The 24,891-nt window shown below is 39.4% G+C and overlaps 1 protein-coding gene across 4 annotated transcripts in view; it reads right to left on the reverse strand.

Moving 5' to 3' along the window:
* Positions 1-24,891, reverse strand: part of HECW2 (HECT, C2 and WW domain containing E3 ubiquitin protein ligase 2) — a 174,120-nt gene that overhangs the window by 31,794 nt on the left and 117,435 nt on the right. For all 4 annotated transcript variants that reach the window (XM_074593852.1, XM_074593853.1, XM_074593854.1 and 1 more), the window contains 9 exons: positions 22,022-22,122; positions 19,210-20,541; positions 17,938-18,033; positions 13,745-13,895; positions 13,242-13,345; positions 9,541-9,665; positions 8,407-8,592; positions 3,328-3,462; positions 311-413 (listed from right to left, as the gene is read on the reverse strand). In XM_074593852.1, the coding sequence (XP_074449953.1) occupies positions 311-413; positions 3,328-3,462; positions 8,407-8,592; positions 9,541-9,665; positions 13,242-13,345; positions 13,745-13,895; positions 17,938-18,033; positions 19,210-20,541; positions 22,022-22,122 (2,333 nt within the window). The remainder of the gene's footprint in view (positions 1-310; positions 414-3,327; positions 3,463-8,406; positions 8,593-9,540; positions 9,666-13,241; positions 13,346-13,744; positions 13,896-17,937; positions 18,034-19,209; positions 20,542-22,021; positions 22,123-24,891) is intronic.

Here is a 24,891-nt window from a genome sequence, read left to right on the forward strand (position 1 = left end):
AAAATCACTGGGAATAGAGGGAGTCCACAACTTGGCTTACTGGCTTCAACTCTTCCTGTCGCCGTGTGGAGTAAGCGAGCTAGGAAGGTAGAAGTTTTACATCAGTTATTTGGTTCTGCACAGACACTTTGGGTATCATTATTCCAGCAGGTTCCAACTGAACAATTGGGAAATGCCATTGGACAGAAATAATCGTAACAAATGATAACTTCCACCCACCCCAACCAAATGAAAAACCCAGCAGCGCACGCTGACGTGACACGCTCAGTGACGGAGAACTTCTCTGTAAAGAGGCCGTATGCCGACATACCCACTGGAACCACGTCCTGGTACTGAGCTCTGCTGACTGTGTTGAATGTGCTGGACGGTCTTGGCAAAACTGGTGGTCCTGAATGACGGGAGTCCTCTCCGACCTGAAAACGTGCAAGTAACCACAATGAGTGGCTCTATGCCAGCACGCGTACTTGGGCGCGTAAAAGTGAGAACTCAGATGGCTTAAAACTAAGCATGTAGGTAAATGCTTTGCTTGATCACTATCCCCGTAACCACCGCAGCAGGAATCAGCTGTGTGTTGTTATTAGTTAAACATTATTCGTAATTAGTTATTAGTAAAACATTGTTTAGTACATTGTGCCTATTAATATGAAGAATCAAAACGGATTGAAAGGTTATTACTATTTTTAAATAATAGTCCCATTCTGAAAAGGGACTAAAAAATGCAAACTGGGATTCCTTCAGAGGGTCTTTTGTACTTCATGGACACCTTTATCCATATCCAAGGTTCTGAAAAATCAAATTCTGCTCCTCATTAGCACCTCTATTTCCTCTGTGCTTGAATGGAGCTTCCCTAAATCTGAACCAGAAACAAGTCTGTGGCTGAAACAGGAGGATAAAGGAGGAAGTTCACGTTCAGGCAAGGCAAACGAGTCCAAAACTGGTAAAAATATGTTTCCTACAATCATTCAGTGAAAGTGTTCTGATTTTTTTGTGTTCACCTTCTAAGATTAAAAAATGTTGCATACGAACATTTTTTAGGGTAGAACCACAATGCAAAAGTGTTCCTGGTAGCATTTGTGATGTCAGGGCAACTTCTGCAGTTTTGTGTGTGCCAAGGCTTCAGCCATTTCTGCAGTGTCAGTATTTTGTATTTTCTCTATATAAAACATTTTGTTCACCCTCTTTTTCACCCTGTTGGACCTTTATGTTTATTTCTCAGTTCCTCTGCCTACATGTAATGGTTAGCATTTGAACTACACTTCCAAGCTTCAAAGATCTCCAAAACATCTAACTGCAAAAGATAAAATAACTGTAAAGGTTGTTTTTAAATCCAGACTCTAAAATCACGAAGAAGCAAAAGTCCTGAGATATCTCCCCCAAGACCTTTGTGGTCTCTGATAATACCCTCTCAGAAAAATGAAGAATTATTTCCTGTAGGCACTGTGCTGGAAAAGGAATGCCATTATTATTAGCTCCAGCTTCCCGCTGCAGTTCAGCTTTAGCTAAAAAGGCATTCCTTGTACTGGTTCATGTTTGCTTTAGCGCATCTCCCTGTAAAAACTGGGTCAGTGGCTTCAAAACATCAAAGTTCGTGGCAAAGCAAATCCAAAGAAAGTATTTTGAGAATTTTTTTCATTAAGTATTCATCTTTTGCAATAATGTACAGTTCTTTGATGCAATGGTTTAAAAATAGGAAAAATAGCTGCAAATATGCAATACTTAGGTCATAGGGGCAGAAGAAAAAGTGGCATTCAGATTGATACATATGCATATAAATGAACATCATTACATCATTAATCCTAGAACGGGAATACTGTATTGAATTGCTATGTATGAGATTTCTATCTGGAATTATACTTTTATTCAGTTCAAGTTACAGTTGTAACAGTATCAAGGAAATACTTCTAAAATTAGATGTAGAAACATGGTTTAAGGAATTTCATGTATCTAGGTGGAGTGGGAAATTCTGACAGATAATCAGCACTGTGTATATGCAATATACGTGATGACTTCCTGTAGGATAAACTACATTTATTTTGCAGCATTGACTACTTCAGCAGCATGGCTGACATGAATCTCCCTGTTTTAAGTGCAGAACTTCTGCACACTGCTTAAAGAAAGATAATTTTAGTGCATATTTGGTAAAGTTAAGAAAAAAAACGTTTCTGCTCTGTTATAAATCAGTTGCAACAGAAATACTTGCTTTACTTTATCGAGGACCTAAAGAGCTACATGAAGACACCTGTAGCTTCCTTGCCTGCTCTAAGACATCATTGTCTACATCACATCACCAAATTGATGCAAAATACCATGTAAAACCATCTGTAAAATATACCTTACATTGGGGGTGGAGAGTGGAAAGTATCGTGGGTGATAAAACCACGTTCACACAGGATACGACAAGAAATGCAGGCAGTGGTATGGCACTCGCTTGCCGCAGCCCAGCGGAAGCCTTTTTAGAGAAGTGGCAGAGAAGATTCATGCCTGCTCTAAAACAGACCTCTGTCAGAACTTCATCTGCCACAAGACTGAGCTACAAAAAAGGATAAATCAGAGCATTTCTCTTGCCATTCTGAATTGTACTATCTATAATTCCTGGCGTTTCGTTCCTGGCCCTTCCCTGAAAAGACAATGTGCAGTCAACAGTATGGAGGTTAAACAAAGTACAACTGAAGTCTAAGTCACTGTATACACACTGGCTCACAAGTAAAAAGATGTTACAACAACAAGATGGAGACTGACAGTGAAAATGGTCCACAGGGACATAACAACAAAATAGTATTTTCCATGTATTTCTGTTTAGAACGTAGAGATGAAATACATATGCAAATGCATATAACAGTTTGATAAGCCTACACATGGTAAGATTTTTTTTATACTTGTTCAGAAAGTTGCACATCTAGATTTATATACACACATGCACTTTTTTGTACCCCTCTAATTTGCAGAGTTATATCAACATATTTGGCAGACACCATGCTAGACAGCAATACATATTTTGGCAGCGAAAGACAGGATACAGATACTGGTAATCTGTAATCAGATGCTCTCCTGTGGTTAAACAGGGTTACTGCAAATTAAGAGAAACTCGTGTCTGATATTTTTCCTCCGAATTCATACATTTCAAAAGCAACAATGGTTGGCAAATAAATAAACAGAATATTAATAAATAACATAATAATGAAATAAATAAATAAAATAATAAATATTTATGGGTGAGTACAGGAGAATCATGGTCCTCACAACATGGAATTGTGGACGGAACAATGTGAAAGAGGATGATCCTAAAAACCCGGTGGTTCCCAAAAAGAAGGGGCAGATCCAACTCACCTCACCAGCGCTGTGGCTGCGTTGTCGAGTTAAGTGCTGCCGATGGACCAACGCGCTCGTGGGCCTGCTACTCTGCAAGGGAAGCCGGGGGTCGATGAACGTGGTAGTGCGGGAATTGTGGTCAACAAAGAAAGCCTAGAGAAAGAGAAAGAAGAAAGAACATATAGCTAATACCTTCTTCTAATACGTCCGAGGTTAATGTCTAGTCAGGATCTAGGTTTCAGTCGCTGACATTAGGCTTTGGAAAATTTTCCTCACGTTACTATGGCTTGCATTTCCCTTAGGCAGAAGAGGGATAACAGTTTTCCATCTCACTGAAGGGATGAATTCTTTAATGCCCTACTTCATTCATGTCAATAAAGCCCTTTGAAATTCTCATCTGACAAGCATCAGAAGTAGGAAGCTATATTATGATTGTCAAGACGACTTAAATGTTTAATAAAAGTAATCCTGGTGTATTCTCCATTTCATTTCCTTATAAGCATCTAAAAAGATGTCATTACGTGCAAAACCATTCGCTTTTGTAAACTATCTACCATGTAATTATGAACACAATTGTGTGTATGTATGTCAAGTGTATGATTGCATTCCTGTGATGAACTATGATTACAGGCCAAGAGGCATTTCTGCCATCCTCCTGATACAACTATTCTAAGTTCGCTAACCTTATTAAAAAAAAAAAACAACAAAAAAACCAAAAAACCACAAAAAGAAAGGTCAGTCAGGGACAAAAAGATGATGGCAACGAAAACATTTAAACCAGGCAACCAGTGAGAACTACCGCATATTGGCCAGTCAGCCATCTGCTGAAAGCAAGGTCACAGGAGCACATGTCCTGGAAAATGAAAACCTCCTACAATTCTGCGCAATTTGAACCAAAAAGGTTTTTAAGCCCTGAAATTTAAACTTTTTCCAGTGTCTGTGCTGCAATTGGAAAGCAGCACTGTTCTATTTCAACACACTTTGTTTTTTCCAGTCACAATGCTGGAAACATGCGGAAGTGGCAAAAAAAGATCCTGGTTTTGAGCAGGAGAGTTACAGGAAAGTGACATCTGGTTTGAGGAATCAAAGAATCTGGACCAGCAGAGAGGTGGTCGGGGACTGCGGGAGCCATTTCTGTGTTTGGATACCAGTGAGGTACTTCAACCACAGCTTCATAAACAATTCAGTCCTGCGGTGTCAGCAGTAGAAACATTCTCATCTTCCCCCATCCTGACCACGTGCTTCATCCCTCGCGCACCCTTCCTGCCTTGTGTTGGCACAAGTGTTTGTGCAGCCACACAGTGAGCCCAGCTGGGGAGCTGGTCCAGGCTAAAATTACTCTCTTTTTGTCCCTCTAACCTCGGTCAGTCCACCAGGGACGCGAGGAGAGCGGAACTGGCTCTTTTGGCAGCGATGCCAGCTTAGAGTATTCATGAAATCGTTGTTTGAGACCGCTGGGTATAGCCAGACCAGAGAAAATGCAATTCTTCTGACTGCTATGGAGGGAGGCAGACAAACCAGTGTGCCGTGCTAAACAGCAACTAAATACCGTTATTGTGGTGGGAGAAAATGTTCATACTTCCATTTCCCAAGGAAGGAGAAGCATATGGAGGAACACAGAAGTTGCAAAACCTTAGAAACGCTCCAGAAGAGGGCAGCAAACCTTCTACAGCCCTAACAGCGACGGCCTGCACCTGTAACCTGTGCCTACGAGCAAGGAATCGCATTACCCCAACAGTAAGGAAGAACTCCATTTTGATCACCTGACATAGTTATAGATATGAAATTGAAACTGACTGTTACACAGTCCAACAACTAAGAAGTGTATTCAGTAAACGCAGTTTTCCTTGGAACGTTTGAGCCTAATGCAGGGCTTGTTCACCTTGACAAGTAACGATGTCACATGCAGCAAAAATATACAGATTAGAGAATATGAAACCAGTGGGAAAGCAGAATGAAAGCCATTCTGAAATTTCAGTTCTGGGCCTGGAAAATGACTGGAAGAGGCTCCTGGAACATATCCAGGCTTTCTGAAAATTTTGCTCCTGATTGATAGCTTTATTTCACTTATTAGCAAGTGGTCGGTATAGCGTTTTTTAATGTGTCTCTATCTACTATTTTATCTAGTCTGGTCTGTGTGTATTTATAAGATGTGAAGCACTTTCACTAAAACAAAAGTTGATTTCAGTAAGTCAACATCATACTGCAAAATCACTTAGAAGGAAAAAAGGTACTGACTGAACATAGGAGAAAGCACTACCTCGAGTTCTTTGCTACAGAACAAAGAATGAGCTCCACAGTTCTTTGAGTTAATGAAGCAATCTAACATTGCATGTAGTGTTCCTTGGCATTACATTTAAATAAGCAACTCAGTTTAAACATTAAGTTAAAGACAATCATGCCTTATTAAATATGAATGCTTGCAGGTCAGCTAGTAGCAGCCTACTTTAAAGCATAAATTACTACTTTGAAGCTTCAGTGAAGATAATCATTGGAGCTTCAAGGCTTTGAGCTAATCTAGACAATGGCACAGAGCTCAAAACACAGTGGCTCACAGTCTCCATTCAGAAAAATTCCTCTCATAACTCCTGTCTACCTATAATCCATAAATCTATGATGCTTGAAGAGACTGACATAAGACGGGTAGTGCCAAAACTATATTTAGTCCATTAAATACGGACAGTTGCCCAAGTTATCTTTCCAATTAAAGTCTATGAAGCTTGTTAAAATACCTTTTCTTTCTATTGAAGACATTACTAATCAAGTACAATGGATTCATTCATTGTAGGAAAAAAAAAAAACAAAAAAAAAAACAAAAAATGCCCTACAATAACTTATTCTGCATTTGCACATCTTGCAGAGATCTAATTAAGAAGTATATATGTTTGCACCTGGCTTTAAAATATGAACATAAGCTTACACATATACTGCACGCATGCACTGGGGTCCTTATCTGTATATACATGTGTGCATGCACGTGAAATTCTACATTGCTGTATACACAGTCATCAGACTGAGTTGAGCTCGTGGACCAAGCTAGCCTCTATGGTGTGTCCTGCTGCCACTCTTTCCAATGGTCTTCTGCCTCCCTGTGGTCAGTGACTGATGAAGGTTCCTCCGTAATGCCAATCAGGAACTACACCCTAGTTATGCCAGACCTTTTAGGGAGAACTGCACGCCAAACTCATTTTATCTTCTGTAAGGGATACACGGAGGAGTCAGAGAGGAGTGGGCAACCGGGCTTTGCTGTGCCGCCTTGAAGGGAGTTCAGAGGTAGGCAGTCCCCAGCCGACCCTGAAGACAGCCTGCAAAGAGGACAAGCAACCAGGACCGCACTGACACTGGGGAGTAAAAACTCTACTACTCAGCACTGCATAAGGGTCAGAACGGTCACCGTGCCTCGTGAGCAAGAGCACCAAGCCTCTTACTATGATATACTTGGAAAAATAAAGGAAAACCTTGTCTCAGCAGGGAAGAGTAGCCAGGGAAAGGAAATACAATAATATATTGTGGCATGACTAATTTCTACTTGTTTCCCTTTAAGTTTATGCTTTAATAAAGGCAGGTCCAGTTTTGGTTTGGTCTCATGAAGCACTGGTGTCACCATCTACTGGCCATCATCTCTCTTGAGTGCTGAATAGGCTTTTCTACTGGCCACAAGTGCTATTTGTGACAAAGGCAATTCAACATCATGAAAATGAACAATACTGAGCCTCATTCAAAGTGAATAAATCCCAGGGGGGATTTATTCAGTGCTTCTTGTTGATTAATGTTGTGGTAAGCATCACTGTTACCAAATACCACACCAGAAATCCAAAGGTCTAATTCTCTCTCTGGAGCGCCTATTAAAGTCAATTGAAAAGCGCTGTATTCTTCAGGAGAAAACTGGCCTCTGAAGAGCTGAACAGGAAAAGAATTACTTAAAACAGAAAAGACTGAGGGAGGCAAAGAACAAGGTTAGTGTAATTGCACATTCCTAATTGTGTTTCTAATGAAAAAAACAGAGTGCTTTCCAGAGTTAATAAACCCAAGAAGAAAACAACCCTCAAGCACTTTTTCTACCCTTCAGTTTAGAATCTGCCTGTAATCTTTTCAAGCATCAAGATCATTATTTATATGGAGTCCCACAGCTAACCGTACCAAGACTGATAAACCTAAGAACTGAGAAGCTCAATATGCCTATGGTCCTAATTAGGACTTCTCAGATGAATTGATAGCCTTATCACTTCCTCACATGCCAATCACAGTCTATTTTTAGCCTTCCTATCTTCTGCAAAGAAAATCATATTCTAGATAGTGAGGACACACCAGTTTACAGTTACATTAAAATTATATTACTACTATTAAAATGTCTGTGATTTAAAATATTTTGTTAGAAGTTGAAAAGCGGTACCTTTTTTGAAAAGCAGTAAGACTTACAACTATTCAAGATCTCTACTAATGAAACTTACTACACACAATTTCTTTCCTGTTAACCAATACATAACCAACAGAGTGATCACCCCCAGAGCTATCCCAGTCTTAAGTGCATCCATTTTATCTCAGAAACTGATGAACAGTGGACCTACTTAGCATTTGGGTAGAGGACTCACGTAGGAAAATGGTCAGCTATTAAAGAGAAAAAGTTCAAATAACACACACTAATGAATGCCACTCAAGACTTTGATGTTGAAGAAGAAAAAAATAAAAAAAGCCTGAAAAGTTGACAGTTAAACCAGAAAAAAAACCTAATACAAATCGTTCAATGATAACAAAAATTCTGTAGGTAATAATAAAGTAGCTTTATATCTAAATTATCTTACGAGTACACAAGCAAAACTCCAGAGAACTTCACTGAACTGCCTGTATTTACACAGTAGATAATTCATTTCAAAAGATGTTCTAGACATCCAAGGGAATTTAAACAACTTATTTCATTGTAAAAAGGCTACAGATTTTCTAGCAATTTTCCTTGTAACGATTAAAACATACAGTTACCAGTCTCCTCCTCCTTTCATATAATGCTTTGTCAGCACAGACGAGAAATTCCAATCTCAAGATTCCATCGCAAGATCCATGATCAAGCACTAACCAGAGCCGCATGTGCATTACGGTTACCTTGCCCTGATGGTCATGTTTCATTTCCCAACCTCTCGGCAGCTCCAGCTGTTTGTTGGCAAACATGTTTAGGAAGCCCACCAAATCACGATTATGCTGGTAGCGCTCAAAATGGTGGGTGTCCCGCCGGACTTTGGTGATCATGTGCTTCAAACACGTGTTATTTGTAAACATGCGGTAGGCACTCTGAAAAATAAGTAACAAAAGGAAATATTTTTAAAAGATAAAATTTCTTCTTACTGCAAAAGACAGCATTTCCACTGTAAATAAATCATCTGATCATCAATAAAACCTTAAGAATTATCTCGAACTAAGCCACAACAGTAGGAAAAAAAAAAAAAAGGTCCTCTTTCTGATGTTTTAGGATAAGTGTTTGATGTTTCTTATTTTGCTTGAGGTATACAAAATTTTGTAATTGACTCACTTCAGCAAAGTGTGAAATCTACTACAGATTCCATTTACCACACTTGGCCCTAGAACTGTGAAGGATCCCATAACATTAAAATTGCTTTAAAAGTAGATGATTTCATAGATATTTTCTAATTTCTGGAATAATGAGTCAGAAGTAGCCATAGAATACAGCAATAAAGCTGGTGAAGTTTTCTGCAGGACAAAGATACACAAGCTTGTAGAACTTATCACAAATCTACATAAATATTGTTTCCACCTATTGATTTTTCAAAAATACTCTTAACATTGCATGTCCATTTGTAATTTATGTAATAAAATTATGTCAAGGTTTAGTATGGACTGGCCACTAAACGAATGGCACGTGCTTTCTATTGACTCCTCTCTCTTTCCACAAGGAGAGAGAATAAGGGAGAGATACTTATGGGTTTGAAAAAAAAAAAACAAACCTAAAACACCTTTAATGAAATGTTAACAATAAGAAATCATAAGAAAGATGAAGAATTGAGTGAAACATAAAAACTGTAGGAGCTATAATGCCAACCAGGACAACTCTGGTAGCCCACCAATTGCAAGGAGCGATGATGAGTGTTTGAGTTTAGCCAGCCTCCCTATGTACTACCAATAACTTGGCATCAAACACTGAGCAATATCTTTGTACACAAGACAACTATATTTTTAAGCACGTATTTGTGAAAGTCTTTCAGCTATAAATGCTATACTCACAGGGTTAGAATGCAGCACTGTAAAGAACTCTGGGCTGATAAGGAATTTCACAGGGGGAGACTGGAGCAATAAAGTAAGTCTGGATCTGGAGGTAGAGTGAGGCAGCACATTCTCTCTTCGAAAATCTAACAGCAAAGTGAATGAAAGGACTTCCAGTAATAATCATTACCAAAACATCACTGCAAACAACTATATCAATTTGAATCCCACAAGCAAGAAAAGCACTAAGTATACAATTACTTCACATTTATTAAGTATTATCCACACAAGTGTACCTGAATTTCTTCTAACACAGCACTGAAGTTCCTGAAAATACCACAATTTGAGTTCAGTAACTTTTACTTGTTACTTTTGGTGCACAATCATTAAAAAAAAGTAATTCACGTCCAATTATTTGGGTTACCAAACATGTGCCCGTGTATAAGATGCAAGCAGGTCCCTGTGGCAAGCCTACATCACTACACTGTAACTGTATGCAGATAAGTTAATTTTTAAATGCTAACTAATGGATATAAAAGTCATTGTACACTTCAAAATGTTTCATTCCTCCTTTAAAAAAAAATAAATTAAAAAAATCACTGCCATTAACACAGCCCCAATCCCAATACAGTATTTAAGCAGCTTATATAAGTAGGAAACAGGTTGCCAAGGAACTACCTTTCAAGTTTCAACTTTCAGTAAACATTTGGGTCTTCTCCTAGCAACCGTAGAAGTGCACTGATTTTTCAACAGTACCAGGAACTGAAAATATACTGGAAGTAGTATTTGCTATGGTGCTAAACCTGTTCCCTCCAATTATCTTTGAAAATCAACAGGACATTTGGGTGCATATTTTAATGTGAATGAAAAACTGCAAATTCAGATTGGGTCTGCAGTGATTTTACTCTAAAATGTATGCCATCTTTTACATTGCACAGTTTCTTTCTTTTACATATTGCAGTACTTGCACGCTTCCCCATCAAATCACAGATGAACATTAATCATGTAGAAGGCAGCTACCATGGATATAAAAGAACAATATCCCACAGACAGAGAAAGAAGAAGAGGCAGTGAATGAGACTCTAAACTGAGGGAGAAGTAAGAAAAAGTTTTAGAAAGAGGAGGAAAAGACGACAGAGTAAAATTCTAAATATGGACGGGTAGACATTATTGATAAAAGGGAGTGTGGTAAATAAAGATGTTCATTCTAAGCATTAGAGGAAACCAGAAAACAGAAGTAAAGGAAAAGTAAATTAAAAAGAGGCTTTTTAGAGACACTTTTTAAACAACAGACCCCAAGCCCTCCCACCTGAAGCATGTCTATGGAGCGACAGCAGCGTAGCATAAAGACCCCTGAATCTATGTCTGAACACCTGGGCTGGGAGTGTCTTCCAGGCACGCACTGCGGTTGCTTGTCAGCTCTCGTACAAAACTTGGGTGTACACCAGACCAGCCACTTCTCACACCCTGGAAGATGCTGTGACTTGCTGCAGATAGGTCTGCTCTCACAGTCTGGGTAATCTGGAAATTGTGTCACCAGGCGACTTTCTTGCAGTTTAGAGGCTTGGGAATTTGATTTACGGAAAGCTTATTCAGCTGAACTTGCTGATTAGGGTTTAGTCTGAATTCGCTTTAAACTGGTATGTTTGCAGCACAACAAACCATCTCACCGCACATGCACAAAAACAGAAAAGGAAAAAGCTAAGGCAGAAGTAAAGAAAAAAGAATATATAAAGGGAGAACTTTGCTAAATCACAAGCTCTACAACCACTTGAAACTTAAGGAAGAGTGGCATTGCTTGGGTATTAGATTAATTTAGGAAAGAGTACTATAAGAGAATATCAAGAGCATCTAGAGACAAAGCCAAAGCACATAATAACACACAACTAATGCAAGGGACTGGATGGGTAACAAACTAAATTTATAAATGTATTAGTAAATTAGCAGTAGGAAGATGACCAAGGAGAGTGCTGCTTAGCGAGAAGAAAAACTAGCAATGATGCTTGCAGCTCATTGAAAAAGATCTTTCCTTCTGTCTTCATTCAAAAAGTTAACACCGACCAGACACCAGAAGAACTAATAAACAGAAGAGAACTTTCTTCTTAGGCTAGAATAGGTAAAGAGCAGGTTAAAGACTGGTGCAAATCAGAGATTTTCAAACCCTTTGGGCTTGATGAATTATACTCAAACACACTTAGGAACCTAGATGAAGCAATCTCTGAGACATGGGTGGTGATTTTGGAGGTCCGATGAAGTTCTCAGAAGTAAAGAAAAGGGCTAAGTATTATATCCATTTTTAAGAATAGGTAAAAAAAAGGATGAAGGAAACTATAGATGAGTTGACATATTTTCTATTCTCAGACACATGAACTAATTGTCAAACCACTTAAAGCAACGAGAAGGCAGCAAGCTGGAGAAACACAAATAACCAGGATTTCTGAAGAATGAACCATAACCAACTAATGAAGTTATTTTCTACTACTTGAGTGGTGTAAAGGCCACATATTTTGATGTTAATAAGGCCTTTAATACTGTTTATTTGATATCCTCAGAATAATTTGGGGGGAGAAAATTATCTGAAGCAGACAAAATCACCTGGAGGGGGTACGCAGCAGTTTGCAAAAATGTGCTGAAGAGCAGTTATGATTTATGTCAAACAAAAAGAGTACACCAAGTGATGTTTCACTGAGATCTAGCTGGGTCTGGTCTTATTCTATTAATGACTGGATAGGGAGGACAGAACTTGCTCCAACTAGGAGATGCTGGAGTACTTGGACAGCAGGATGGACAAGATTCAAAACCATACTGACACATTTAAAAGCGCAAAGACCTGCGTGCAGGTAGGGAAAATCAACTGCACAAACACCAGATGAAAAACGGACATCTGTGCCGAAGTTCTGCACACAAGGGTCTGGACCGGGCTTTAGCAGATCGAACGCTGTTGGCTAGTGTCAAACTATCAGACAAAAAAAAGTAATAATTATGCAGTAACGTAGAAGGAGTGTTGTACATAAGACATGTGACATTTCCACAGTCTCTTCAGTCCAGCAGAGTCATAGCTTTATTTAATTGTCTGAAATATTCCTCAGGAGCTGCAGACCAACTGAAGACCATCCTGAGCAGGCCAACAAAATAACTGGAGACCTAAAAACACAAGCCAGGAGGAAAGACAGGAGAGACTAGGAAGTAACTATTCAAGATTGTTATAAGAGAAACAATGTGAGTAGACTGTCTAAAAAAGTTACAGAATGTGCACTAACTGCAGAACATGTTATAAGAATACACCAGAGAGCATTTGCCAAGTATGGTTTAGGTACAGCGCATCCTACCTGTCTTCAGCATGGAGACGAAGCTGATGACTGACCAAAGTCCTTTCTAGTCCTATATTCTACCACTTCAAAATGCAGTAGCAGATTCAAAATATTTATAACCCAGACCACGCAATTTTATACTTTTTCACTGCAAATTTCCTGACTATACTTCTACCCAGTCAGGTACTGACAGAAAAATGCTCTGAATCTCACATTTATCTCTCCGGCGTATTGAAAAGGATGAGCCATAGTCTTCAAAAACTAGACAGCAAGGAAAACAAATGGTCTCATTTTCACCCAGACTTTCAGAAGGCAGAACCTAACTCCTGCCCACGTCACTCTCATTAAATCATCTGTGAGATGAGTGCTCCCTTTAAGAAATCAGAAAAAGGAAATATATTTTTTTTTAACCTGCATTAGAATGGTGAAAGTCAGTTTCCTCTGCAGCTCCATCCACAGCATTTGTATGCTCTTCAGGCCTGTCGTTAGTCATTGTTCTTCGGATGCTCTGGTACCTAGGGTTAGAAAACTGGACTTTATATATAGCATATGGTAACTATGATCCAATTCTGGATCCAAGGGAGCTTGCTTGTCTTTTCGGCCATGTAGGTTAATATACACTGACTTCTCATTTCTGCTTTTTGACATTGACCTTTAATTTCTGCTAATTTCTCCTTTTGAATTTCTAGAAACCATTATCAGAATTGTTTTTTTTTAGCCACATAGCTTACGAACACAGGTGGAATATAAAAGCCCTAGAAGCTCACATGCAAATTAAAAGGGACAGCCACATAAAATTAAACACGTATGGCCAGCTGCAGTACCAACTGTGAACCTGGCTCCATACGCAGTCTCACAATGGTGAATGCAGGTTTGCAAACACACAATTCACAAACAACATGGGTAATTCTTACCGGCGATTCAGCTGTTCCATTTGCTGTATGGAATTTGACCTCTGGAGAATCTGCGGGGCTGGGGGGGCTGTGGGTCGCTGCCACGTTGTTGTCCTGTTCACGTGGTCCACGTAAAAAATCCGTCCATGGCTGTCAATTCGAGCCTCCCAGTCTAAGTAGCAATAAAATACTGTGAATTATCGAGGGCTTGGGGTTTATTTATTTCTTTATTTTAGCTCTGTCACCTTTGTAACTGAATCTACTGTTCCAAGCACAGAACTTTCTTACTGAAGGGTTAAGAGACATGGCTTTTCTCTATTTTATCCCATAAATCAAATTCCCCACTGTAGTTAAGTTTCTGTGGAATCCATATCTAATAATTTCTATTCATTTCTCTATTCTATTTCCCACTAATCAGTAATTGTCCCAGGGAAGAAAAAAAAAAAAAAAAAAAAAGAGAAAGTATCAGGATACTTAGTCTAATTCTCTTGGACTGAAGTAATTCAAGACCCTATCTCTGAGGGTTATTTCCAGTGCAAAAGGCCAATGGATAAGTACCAAAAACCTGGCAAAAATTGGTATCTGTCATTGTTTTTCCCCAGCTAGTAGTAACAGTAATAAAACAGATTCCAGCGATCTCCCTGGGTTTACATGTACCTATGAAAGGTAAGCAGACCTGCCAGAGAAGATGGACAATTACAACAAATCAAACTCCTCCATATACTAAATGTATGTTCTAGAATTGCTGATTCTGCAAATTTATCAAATTCAACTTCTTGTGCAAGCGGTCACTGTAATGCTGCCCACTGGTCTTGCAACACAAGCTACACACAATGTGAGAAGTTCAGACCCCAGAGACACACCAGGAAAGCAGAGACGAAAGCGCTGGGACCTTTCCCCAACCACATCTGGCTTCACAGTGCTCAGCAGAAACCAGGTGCATCACAACACCTAGCCCTTTGTTCAGAAGCTTTTTGGGTCAGAAACACTATCTGCCTAATAACTGGTTATAAAATAAGCATGATACCAAAACACTGATCACAGCTGGGACCACGTAACAAAAAAAAAAATTAAGATATTTTATATACAGAAACAGACAGGCCTGATTCTTGGGGCACCAGCAACTGCAGAAAACATGCAAACCATTTACATGTCAGTTGAAAAACAGTCTTGGAGAGCTCAGAAGGTTTCTAGAAGAGACTGCCTATATTGCAAGTCTAGGTGAAAACATCAGTCACTGCAGTAACATTTTAGAAACCACTGGCAAGCAACCAATCCTAAACAAACTCCGCTCCATAAGGAAAGTGGGCATAAAAATGTCTTGGCAGCAGAGAAGGAGAATTAAACTCTCCTGTACAGTATTTAATACTGACAGTCTTAAAACCTCAGGCTTTGCTGCTGTATGTGTCCTATGACTTCTGTCAACTCTCGGAGGCAGCCAAGTGGCTCGCTGCGTTACACTGCAGGGCCTGAGCTGACTCGCGAAGAGGGAGGAAAGGCAGGTTTTGAGACAAACTCACTGTGTCATCTCCCCACGACAGCTGCGTGTTTTAGCTGGCCCCAACGCAAATTACTCTTCTGTCTTTATGATGCACAACCAAAACAGCCCATTAGTGTTTAAAGCGTTTCTAGTGTGAACAAGAGCTATGCAGGAAAGTAAGCTCAGAGGAAGAAAAGAAAAAGCAGCACAAGAGGATAGGAATAAAGAGAACCGTTTAAGGAACAAATTTCAATTCCAGGAAAAAAAAATTCAAAATTTTGTATTATACTTTAAATTTAAAATACAAGTTTAAAAATAACAACATTACATCAATGCAAAGCTTATGGCGTAATCACTGCATTTGCTATTCAAAATATAACACATTTGAAAGTTATTAAAAACAATTTCATTTCTATCTCAAAAAAGCAAACTGAAACATTTCAACATTCTCTCAAAAGTGTTTCCATTTTTTAGAAAGAAAATAAATGACTGAAACAAATGTTCCTGGGCAAAGGTCCTATTTAAAAAAAAAAATAAAAAAATCTTCTGATGAAATAAAAATACTCAAAATTTTAAACCAGAGTTTGTAAACAAAGCAAAACATGGAAGTACTCCAAGAAGGACAGAATTGTTCATTGGGAAAAAAAACCCCAAACACCAAACCAGTTTAAATTTGTGAATTCATTATTCCGCTTAAGTGTCAAACCCTAAACCACTGTATAATATTTCATATATTTTTTTGTGTGGTGATTATACATCCAATTCTGACACACAGTCACCATTTCTGTAATGTGGTCTTGCAGAAGAAAAGCGTTTTTGCCTGCATTCAATTTTAAACACAGAAGTTTAAACACTTGGGCAGTGGCTTCTAAAGTAAAGCACCTGCATCCGTGTTGTGATGGACAAGGATATCTTCTGTTCGTTAAATTGTTGTTAGTCAAATGTGTTACAAATAACTTAGCTTGCTGAATCGCAAAACTGTAATTCATCAAGGTTGTGTGGTCAAGCTTATTTGTTAATTTTCCCCTAGGAATGTAGGAATTGGAGCATAATGTTGCATGTTACAGGTAGAAATACTAGATAAATATTCCAATTCTTTTTCTTGTTCAAATAGACAAATATTTGAATTTGAAATAACAAATAGAATACAACCCAAAATATAAAGAAATTACAGTTTATAACTCAAAATCGTATTCTGTTTTCTCTAATTTTTCACTCTTAAAATATTAACACTGTTACATATCCAAAAGGAGAGCTTTAGAGAGAAAAACTGAATCTAGGCAACAATTAGTATTTAAGATTTTATTCACATTAGCAAATGAATGATCTACATAAAGATTGCATCGGGCTTTGACTGTAAAGGGGCGGTGTGTATATGCGTGCCCATGCGTGACTGTGTAAAAACCCAGCAAATGTCATGAATGTTAGAACACCACACAGCCAAACCTGATCCATTAACATTCCAATAGTTTTTCCAAGTAGTTATTGTGGTGTATAGTTTGCTTCTGAAACACAAAAAGCAATCTGTGTGTACACCATGGTACTATAAAAGCTATCCCTATGCATTTCTCATTTATTACACTGATCTCTGGGTATTTCCTGTAGTGTTCTCTGTCTTTTTCAGTATGAAAAGTGATAAAAATGCAACTGTAATATATGTCTCCCAGGCACAATTTTGTAAAAAATAACAGTGGCTTATTGAGGTGGCAGTTAATTAACTTTAGGATCTGCATGCAGGACTGATTTGTTATATGCACTGATTATAACAGAAGCAGCAGGGAGCAAAACCTTCTCATCACCCAGGCTTTCCAATATTCAGTTATATCTGTGTTCTGCTATCCGGCTCCTTCCAGTTCCCCTCTCCACTTACAGAGCAAACACAGTCCCATTCCATACTATGAAATAAGGATCTATTCATTTTACCCTAAATATCTGAATTCCTGACTTCTTTAAATTAATACAGCTTTGCCACAGACTTCAGTGGGTCCAAATTTAACTTTTTCTTTGGGTTTTGTTTTTTGTTTTGTTTTAAAGTAATGTTTACCTATTGGCTGTGTACCTTTTTTTTCCAGTCCTTTCTCCCTTCTTTAAATATCTAATACTGAATAGATTTTCACTGCCCCAAGTTTAAGCAAGTGAATCAGTCCAACAATTGGGAGCAATGTATTTTTCATACGCTTTAGAGAAATTACAATTTTCTGTCAATGTACGTTCATCTAACTGTTGCTTAACACCCAGGTTTATTTTAATTTAAAAAGTCTTCACGCTCCCTCAAAAAAATGCAAGGAAAAACACAGACCTTTCACATAATCTGCAGAGATTAAAGATGTTCTATATTTCTTTGTGAACCATCCCCATACAAGAAGCATTCAGAGATTTCAGAGTGCTTGACATCTTTCCCTCCAAGTGCCTCACGCAGTACATCACCTCACCACTCCACCCATGTGCGCTGCATACTGAAAAGGCAGCACCGCTTCCGCCTTCCTGCTTCTCCACAAATGTCACTTCGCAAGTCTGTATACACCAGGTACAATTATCATAGCACATCCTCCTAGTTCACAGACTGAGCACAACGCCTTTTACAAAACAGCACTAGACTTAATCATCGTCACTCCTCACTTGGAAATTCTCAGCTGCTCATTCTCAGTTCTCACATTTAAAAAAGAAACATAATGAGGTCTCAGTAATGAGATCCAAGCAGCCTACCCCCCAATTAAAGTATGAAGAACCTCACTTGGTGGTAGAGCCTCATCCACTCTCTGGTACCGGCTAACATCCTGACGTACCGAAGGCAGCGACCTCAAGGGCTGATGGCCATTGGCTTGAGAACCTGGAATTAAAACGCCCACAAATTATTTTTTCAGTCAGTGTGTGGAAGCCTTAGAGATGCCTCTAAAGTGAACAAGACATGCTGAAGCTTCTGTGGGACTATGATATTTTAGGATATATCTGATATTCATCTATTTTGGGGGGGCAAAATAAGCTACATCTACAGTTCTGGGTAAGTGATTTCTCTAGGATGCGCTGCAGTCTTGGTCCATCTTGGTCTTTCTGCATCCACCTGTGACCAGCAGAATCCAAGGCACGCAAACAACAGCCTGTGCCTGAGCCATATCCCAGCAAGGGACAAGGACAAAGCTCCACCTGGACACCACGAACCCTGCTATAAGAGTCGGAGGTGAAACTGCCCATTGACCTTCCTTGCTGCAGCCACACTGATCTGCAAAAACACGGTGCAACCTGACACCTAACAGAGTCCCAAATGGCTAGAAAATTGTGTCCAAAAAAACCCCATATTAAGAGTATTTGAAATTAATAACAAAATTATTCTTTCCAAATCAAAGAGCTGTTTATGAAGGGAAGAAACTAACAGATCCCCAAACTTTTGAAATGTTATGAAAAAGATGCATTCAGAAATCCAGTTTGATTGCACTCCTCCCATGGTTCCAGCTGTGCTAGGATTTGTCTACACAGATAAGGGACTGGGAAAGAGAAGATAAACAGCCTGAAGTGTGACAAAAAATGATTTTGGTTTTCCCCCCCCACTTTCTTTTGATTACCCTTACGTTTTAACGTTAATTCACGTGTATATTTTCTTCCCCTTATAAAGACACCAAAGAAAAGACCCAAATATAAATTCTAGCTTGCATTTCATAGTTTTGGGATTATTTCCCCCCCATTAACATTTTGATTAGCAAGGAGGGTAATATTGTGGAATCCGTTCCTCCTCTTCATTCTCTTTCTCAGTACTCTCTCAAGGATTAAAATATATCCCGTTTCAAAATAAACTTATCTTGGATATTTCAGTTTTGATTTTTTGTTAAATCAAAAACACCAAGAGTCTCTTGAGGAAGGGAATAAATCTCAAAGGAACAACAACATCAAAATCTTGAAAGACAACGAAATTGAGAAATTGAGATCTTTATTTTCAGATGTTAGTTTTTTAAAATAAGTTTTACTGGCTGCAGAAAGGTCACTTCAGAAAAGTGCCTCCTGCAATTGTTACCTCCAGTAGCTCCTTCAACCTGTCCTGTGGCACCCTCACAAGCCGCTTGCGCTCCTTCGGTTTCTTCATCCTGAGACTGGCTATTGGCAGCTGCCGCCTGCAAGCTTCTTCTTCTTTGCCAGATTTCTCCTGCATCCTCTTGGTCTTGTAATTCACCTGCCTCAGCCTCCTGTACTTCCTCCTGAGGTAACTGTACCGCAGGCAGAGAACCAGAAGTACTTGCAGCATCCTGTGTTTCAGCACCTGGCTCAATTCTAGCCGCGTCGGTGGCAGAAGCTCCCTCTTCCTCCTCCTGAGAAGAAAAGGCAGGAGTCTCAGGAAACATGGAACTTTCCAAAGAAGAACACCGCATTTCAACGGAGGAACGTCGCACAGTTGCGCTTTCGTTGCAAGAGCTGTCTGCCCCTTCCGCATCACTCTCCCCTTCTGGACGGGTACTAGCCTCACTGACGCTTTCCGTGCGAGCGGGATCACTCTGCTCGGTTTCTGATGACATCTGGGAAGGTTCAGACCCTTGATCAATGGATTCCGTTTCACTAACACCCCTTCTGCTCCCAGCAGCAGCATCAGCAGCTCCTGCGTCCGCACTGCTAGGAGGCTGTTCCGCCTCCTGAGCGGCACACGATTCACTGCCAGCCTGGTCTGCTGGTGCTTCGCTTTGAGAACTTTCACCTCTTGCTAACTGTGAGGGTGGAAGCTCTGGGACAGTCTCTTGCTGGTCATCAGTTGACGGCAAAGGAGCTTCAGAGGCTGAAACATTTTCATTCTCTGCAGGCCCTTGCATTACCTGATCTGATGAGCAACTTAAACCGTTTCTGTCAACATTTCTTGTAGCACCATTAAGCATTACTAAGCCACCATCGTCTTCCAAGGAAGATGGAAAACCCAGGTCTTGATGTAGCTCATGCTCCTCTTCATCTGAGTCAATGTGAAGCATAGCATTAAGTCTTGTGTCAGTAGGAAAGCTACTCCTCAGTTTTGGGGAGGCTCCACGTGGACGCTCTCCACAGGCAGACGTCCCGGGTCTAGGATGATTATTGTGTTCTATTGCATCCAGATAGTCATTTAGTGAGTCCTGGCGACCTCTGGTAGGTGATGATCTTGAAGCACCAGAGGTCAACTCATCCTGGTCTGTTTCCAGAGTTGTACTAGTCCTTAAAGGGTGTCTTAGGATTGCTTCTCCAGAAGATTCCTCAAGGACCGGACCATTGGAACACACTGTGGACGTATCGTGATGTCCTGCTGGCATGTCCTCATCATCAGAGGGGCTCCCCAAGTCTCCATTTACAGAGTTTACTCCTAGCAGAGTGCCAACTGTTTCTGGCGAAGCATCTGCAGAGACACAAAGACTGAATGTGAAACACAAGGCAGCAACAGACAGTTTGTTCTATTTTCTCTGCGTCATAGAAGTGATATAAAAATACACATCTTCAAGATGTTTGCTTATTTCAATCAGACAACTAAGGGAAGAAAATAGAATTAAAACAATAGAGGCATCTACAGCATTGCAACAGCAGTTACAGATTTTTCTCTGTATAAGTTTATACTATTTATGGGGGGGTAAGTATGACTTTAAAGGACTCCTATTTTGCTTTCAAAAGACAGAGCACTGCCAAGCATCTTGCCCAACTGTCAGTAAAAGCAGCCTCACAACCAAGGAACCAGTTTTCTACGGCATACCTCTCATATCCAAAAGTAGAATTTACACAAAGCCAGTCACTGACACTTTTAGCAGCATGCAAACTAGCATCTGAGATGACATGAGGAATCACAAGTTGTGTACAGATATTAAATTCTATACACAACATTTATTTTGAGTTAATTTATAGGACTTTCCACTGTAAAGAATGGGAATCTACTTAAGGAAAGTTCACGAGATATTAGGTATGCTATGGTAATACATATTGAAGAGAAATGAAAATAAACCATCTCATTTGAGAGATGAAATGGTAACTCCCCACATGGAAATTAACAGGCTTAGAGTTGAATAATCCAGCTGTGTCTGTACACATCTGCAAGAACCTTAACAGTGAAGTCAGTGAACTAGAGTGCCTGACAAAAACAGGACTGAAGACAGAAGCGTTTTTTTTAATGGTGACAGAGCAAAAAATATCGATGAGATTCAGGACTACACAGCTACAAAAAAAGACAAGATTACATCAAGTTAAAAGACAGAGCAATATCTCACCAAAGAGATTATACCAAGCCTAGCGAAGGAGAATCTACAGTCACAAACACATAAATAGACACATACAGTGTGATAAACATGTAACTGTACCAACCAGGTTCTGCTGGTTGCCTTCAGAACAAGAAAAAAGGGGAATAAAAGAATGGTCTGATAGAAGCACGCATTCTCATAAACATAACAGATATTCAACAGATATTCTTGGTTCTAAGCAGCACAGAGTGATCTCCAGGTACACTAGCAGGGGAGGAGAGTACAGGTGGAATCTTCCTTGCAACTGCTTCTCAGCCAAAGGTGTTACAGAGCAAAGATGTTAGAGTGAAGGGAAACAATGAGTTTGACTACCCCATCTATCCCATTAAATGAGAATCATAAGCAGATTAACTTACAATCTTTCTAACAAAACAGGAAACAATACGGTAAATGCTGGTGTTTTGTTATTCTCATCTCCAAAGCAGTACCTGACATATCTAAACTTTGAAATCCATCAGGAAAAAAAAATCTATAATAGAGACACTGTACACAAATGAGAAGGTTTATTATCACAGAAAATCCTGGAAACAAGAAATACATGGAAACTCTCTCCATACAACTACCTGGGGATACAGATCACTGACAAATTCTCACCTTCGTGAACAGAAGATGTGATTTCCACTTTGAATTGGAGATATCCACTTACATGATCAGCTGGGAGCCTTCTGCCAAGATTATAGCTGAGAACCTGGTCTCTGCAAAAACAAAAGATATTGCGTTGGGGTTTTTTTTTTTTACAATTTTAACTTTTTTTGCCCCAGTATTTTCTATCAGAGGCTTCTATCAGATAAGAGCCAGCGTGACAGCATGTAATTTCTGCTAGAATCTTAAAATCAGCCACATACTCTGGCTTGTATGGAAAAGCACAAACACCAACAATGGTGTAAAATACTGTTAGTTAACAGATAAAACAGCCTAACAAACTACTTCCGATCATTTCCAAATACAGACTGTGCCCCAGCAATTCTTATACATGCCTAAATCTCTTAAGTTCTAAAAAATCAAATTGCAAAGGATCCGCTTTCCCCTAGCCTCGTCCTTCCCCCCACCCAAAATATGTTTTATAATTAACAAAACCTTTCATTTTTTAAAACCTTCTGCCCCCTTGTGGTTTTTACTATACACAAAATTCACAGATAGTTTCTTCACATTTTCTGATTCAATAAAGCACTTCTGCATTCCTATTTAGAAAAGCTATTAATGCTCGGATTTAGCTTCAAATACGTTCTTAAGGGTTACTGAAGGCAGTGGGACTCAGATTTGATTAAGCACTTGTATCAGCTTGAGACGTAGGATCAGATCCTAGGCTACACGTTCTTATTAGGCACAGCCAGAATTCACGGCCCCAGCCGCCCTCAGCCCAGCTGGGAGAGCTGAAGGGAGGGGGGGGCGCTGCTGAAGACCTCCATAGGAAATTACTGCTATTAATGCAAATAAATTTATACTGGTATAAACACCTCTCCCTTACTGGGAGCACTCCTACTGCAATATGAGTGACAGACTACAATGAATGCCAAGGTCATTACTAAAATAAGCTGCAGCAGTTTGCACCCAAACATTAACTTTTAGTAAAAAAAGTCCGGAGCGGACAATGCGAGGCAAAGCAGCCTCCCCATGTTGCTCTGTGGGCCATAGCACGTCAAATTATTATAGTGGTGTCTCCAGGATCTGCCAGCGATTCATCACTGTACTCCGATTACAGTTCTCAGCTAGACTTGGGGCGTCCTCAGAAGATTGCCCTTTGAGTTTTCTACAGTTTTTACATAAAGTTTATATCACTCTAGACCATTCGAGACTAGAGAAAACCACGACACGAATAATGTCTGCTCTGTATTCATTTGAATCAATACTAGATGATTCTCACGCTCGTTTATCATATTTTCCATGAAATTTAAAGCCACTTGGCCGTTTTGTTATGCAAACTTGTGAGATATGCAGACAGATAAAAGGCAGGCAGAATTTCAGTGCAGTCTGTGTAAAAACGGCTAGTTCTGGACTTCACCTTTTAATTCATTAATACTGATCATTAATACAGGGAAGGGCAAGTTAAGCATACTTTGTTCAGGTAACTTTTCAAGTTCACATTTTAACCCAGGAGAGGATTTCAATTGTCCTTGACATCACCAAAATGAAAAAGAAGAAAGTGAAGATGTTTTATTTGCTCAACCAAAAACAAAATAAAAGAGAATTAGCAGTTGATTGTGCGTTTGGTACATTTCTGCTTCATGTGTATTTTAACCACTCCTTTCCTTTGCAAAGCTTCTGGTGAAGCGTTGTCTGCCTTTACAATATCTAGGAAAAAGGAACTCTGGCAACTGATTGGCATGCAAAAACTGTAAATAGACAAATAAATTACAGATGAAGAGGCAAAACTAGCTGCAAGACGGATTTAATGTCACTTCTAACTGCAGCACGGCAAACCCAAACTGAATACTTACCTATATTCTTCCTATATATTTATTATACAGCCCTTCCTTTCCTAAAAGGATTTGATATATCAAATATGCAGAACTGAAGTATGGAGGAGAAAACAGGAAACGTCTTCCAGAATACTGGTTTGGAAAAGCACAGACAAGAAGCGACGAACACAGCAAACGAGTAGTTCACAGGAATCCCGGAGCAGAAAAACTTTTTGGGGTTTAGCCTGGAAATGAGCAGCCTGAACTAGGTTTTGAAAACAGTCTGCATCACAGTGCTGGTTTTGAGTGCCTCGCAGTGTGCAAATTTATTAGAAAAAGCTGCCTGCTCAACTTATCACAATTTGTTGAAACTCGAAGCATTTCTTAGAAAAGTTAGATTGTATATACACCTGGACTGCCCTTGGATAGCACTACGAAACAAGTGGGCAGGCTTTTGCTGGGTTTTTTTGTTTTGTTTTTAAATAAATTCTGTATCAGAAGACATCGTCAAAATTTTAAGCTGCTCTTACAATTTTAGTCTTACTTTACTTACCAGTGTAACCACCACTTTGGAAACTTTAAGCTGAAAACTGTTTTCAAATTGAATTTGATTTTCTCCATTTATGCAACTTGTTACTTTGATGGCAATATCTGTGAAAAAGGAGGCCAGTCGTTTATATCCTGCTTTTTGTGCAAAAGCATGATGATACTGCCACATCCCTAAACTTTCTGGGAAGAATATATGCATTTTATTTCACCACCATTCCTCACGGGCCTCATCCAGTGGCCTTTTAAAGTTAAAGGAGACACATCAACTTTAGCACTTCGAGTTAGGTCCTATACAAAACACATTTGAATAATTTAGTTCCTCCCATTGTCTTTCAATGAATTATTTTTTTCTAATTTGTTAAATATAGCATATAAATGTAAAAAGATGTTAACAAAATAATATACTCTACAATTACTGCTCTGTCTTACATGTAAAATTATATTTCTTGCACACACTGCTGGATCTCTTGCAGACCTCCAGCCATTTGCTTCCCACCCATAACGTATCACAGCGCC

The sequence above is a fragment of the Larus michahellis genome, chromosome 7 (assembly GCF_964199755.1).
Source record: "Larus michahellis chromosome 7, bLarMic1.1, whole genome shotgun sequence".
Lineage (NCBI taxonomy): Eukaryota > Metazoa > Chordata > Aves > Charadriiformes > Laridae > Larus > Larus michahellis.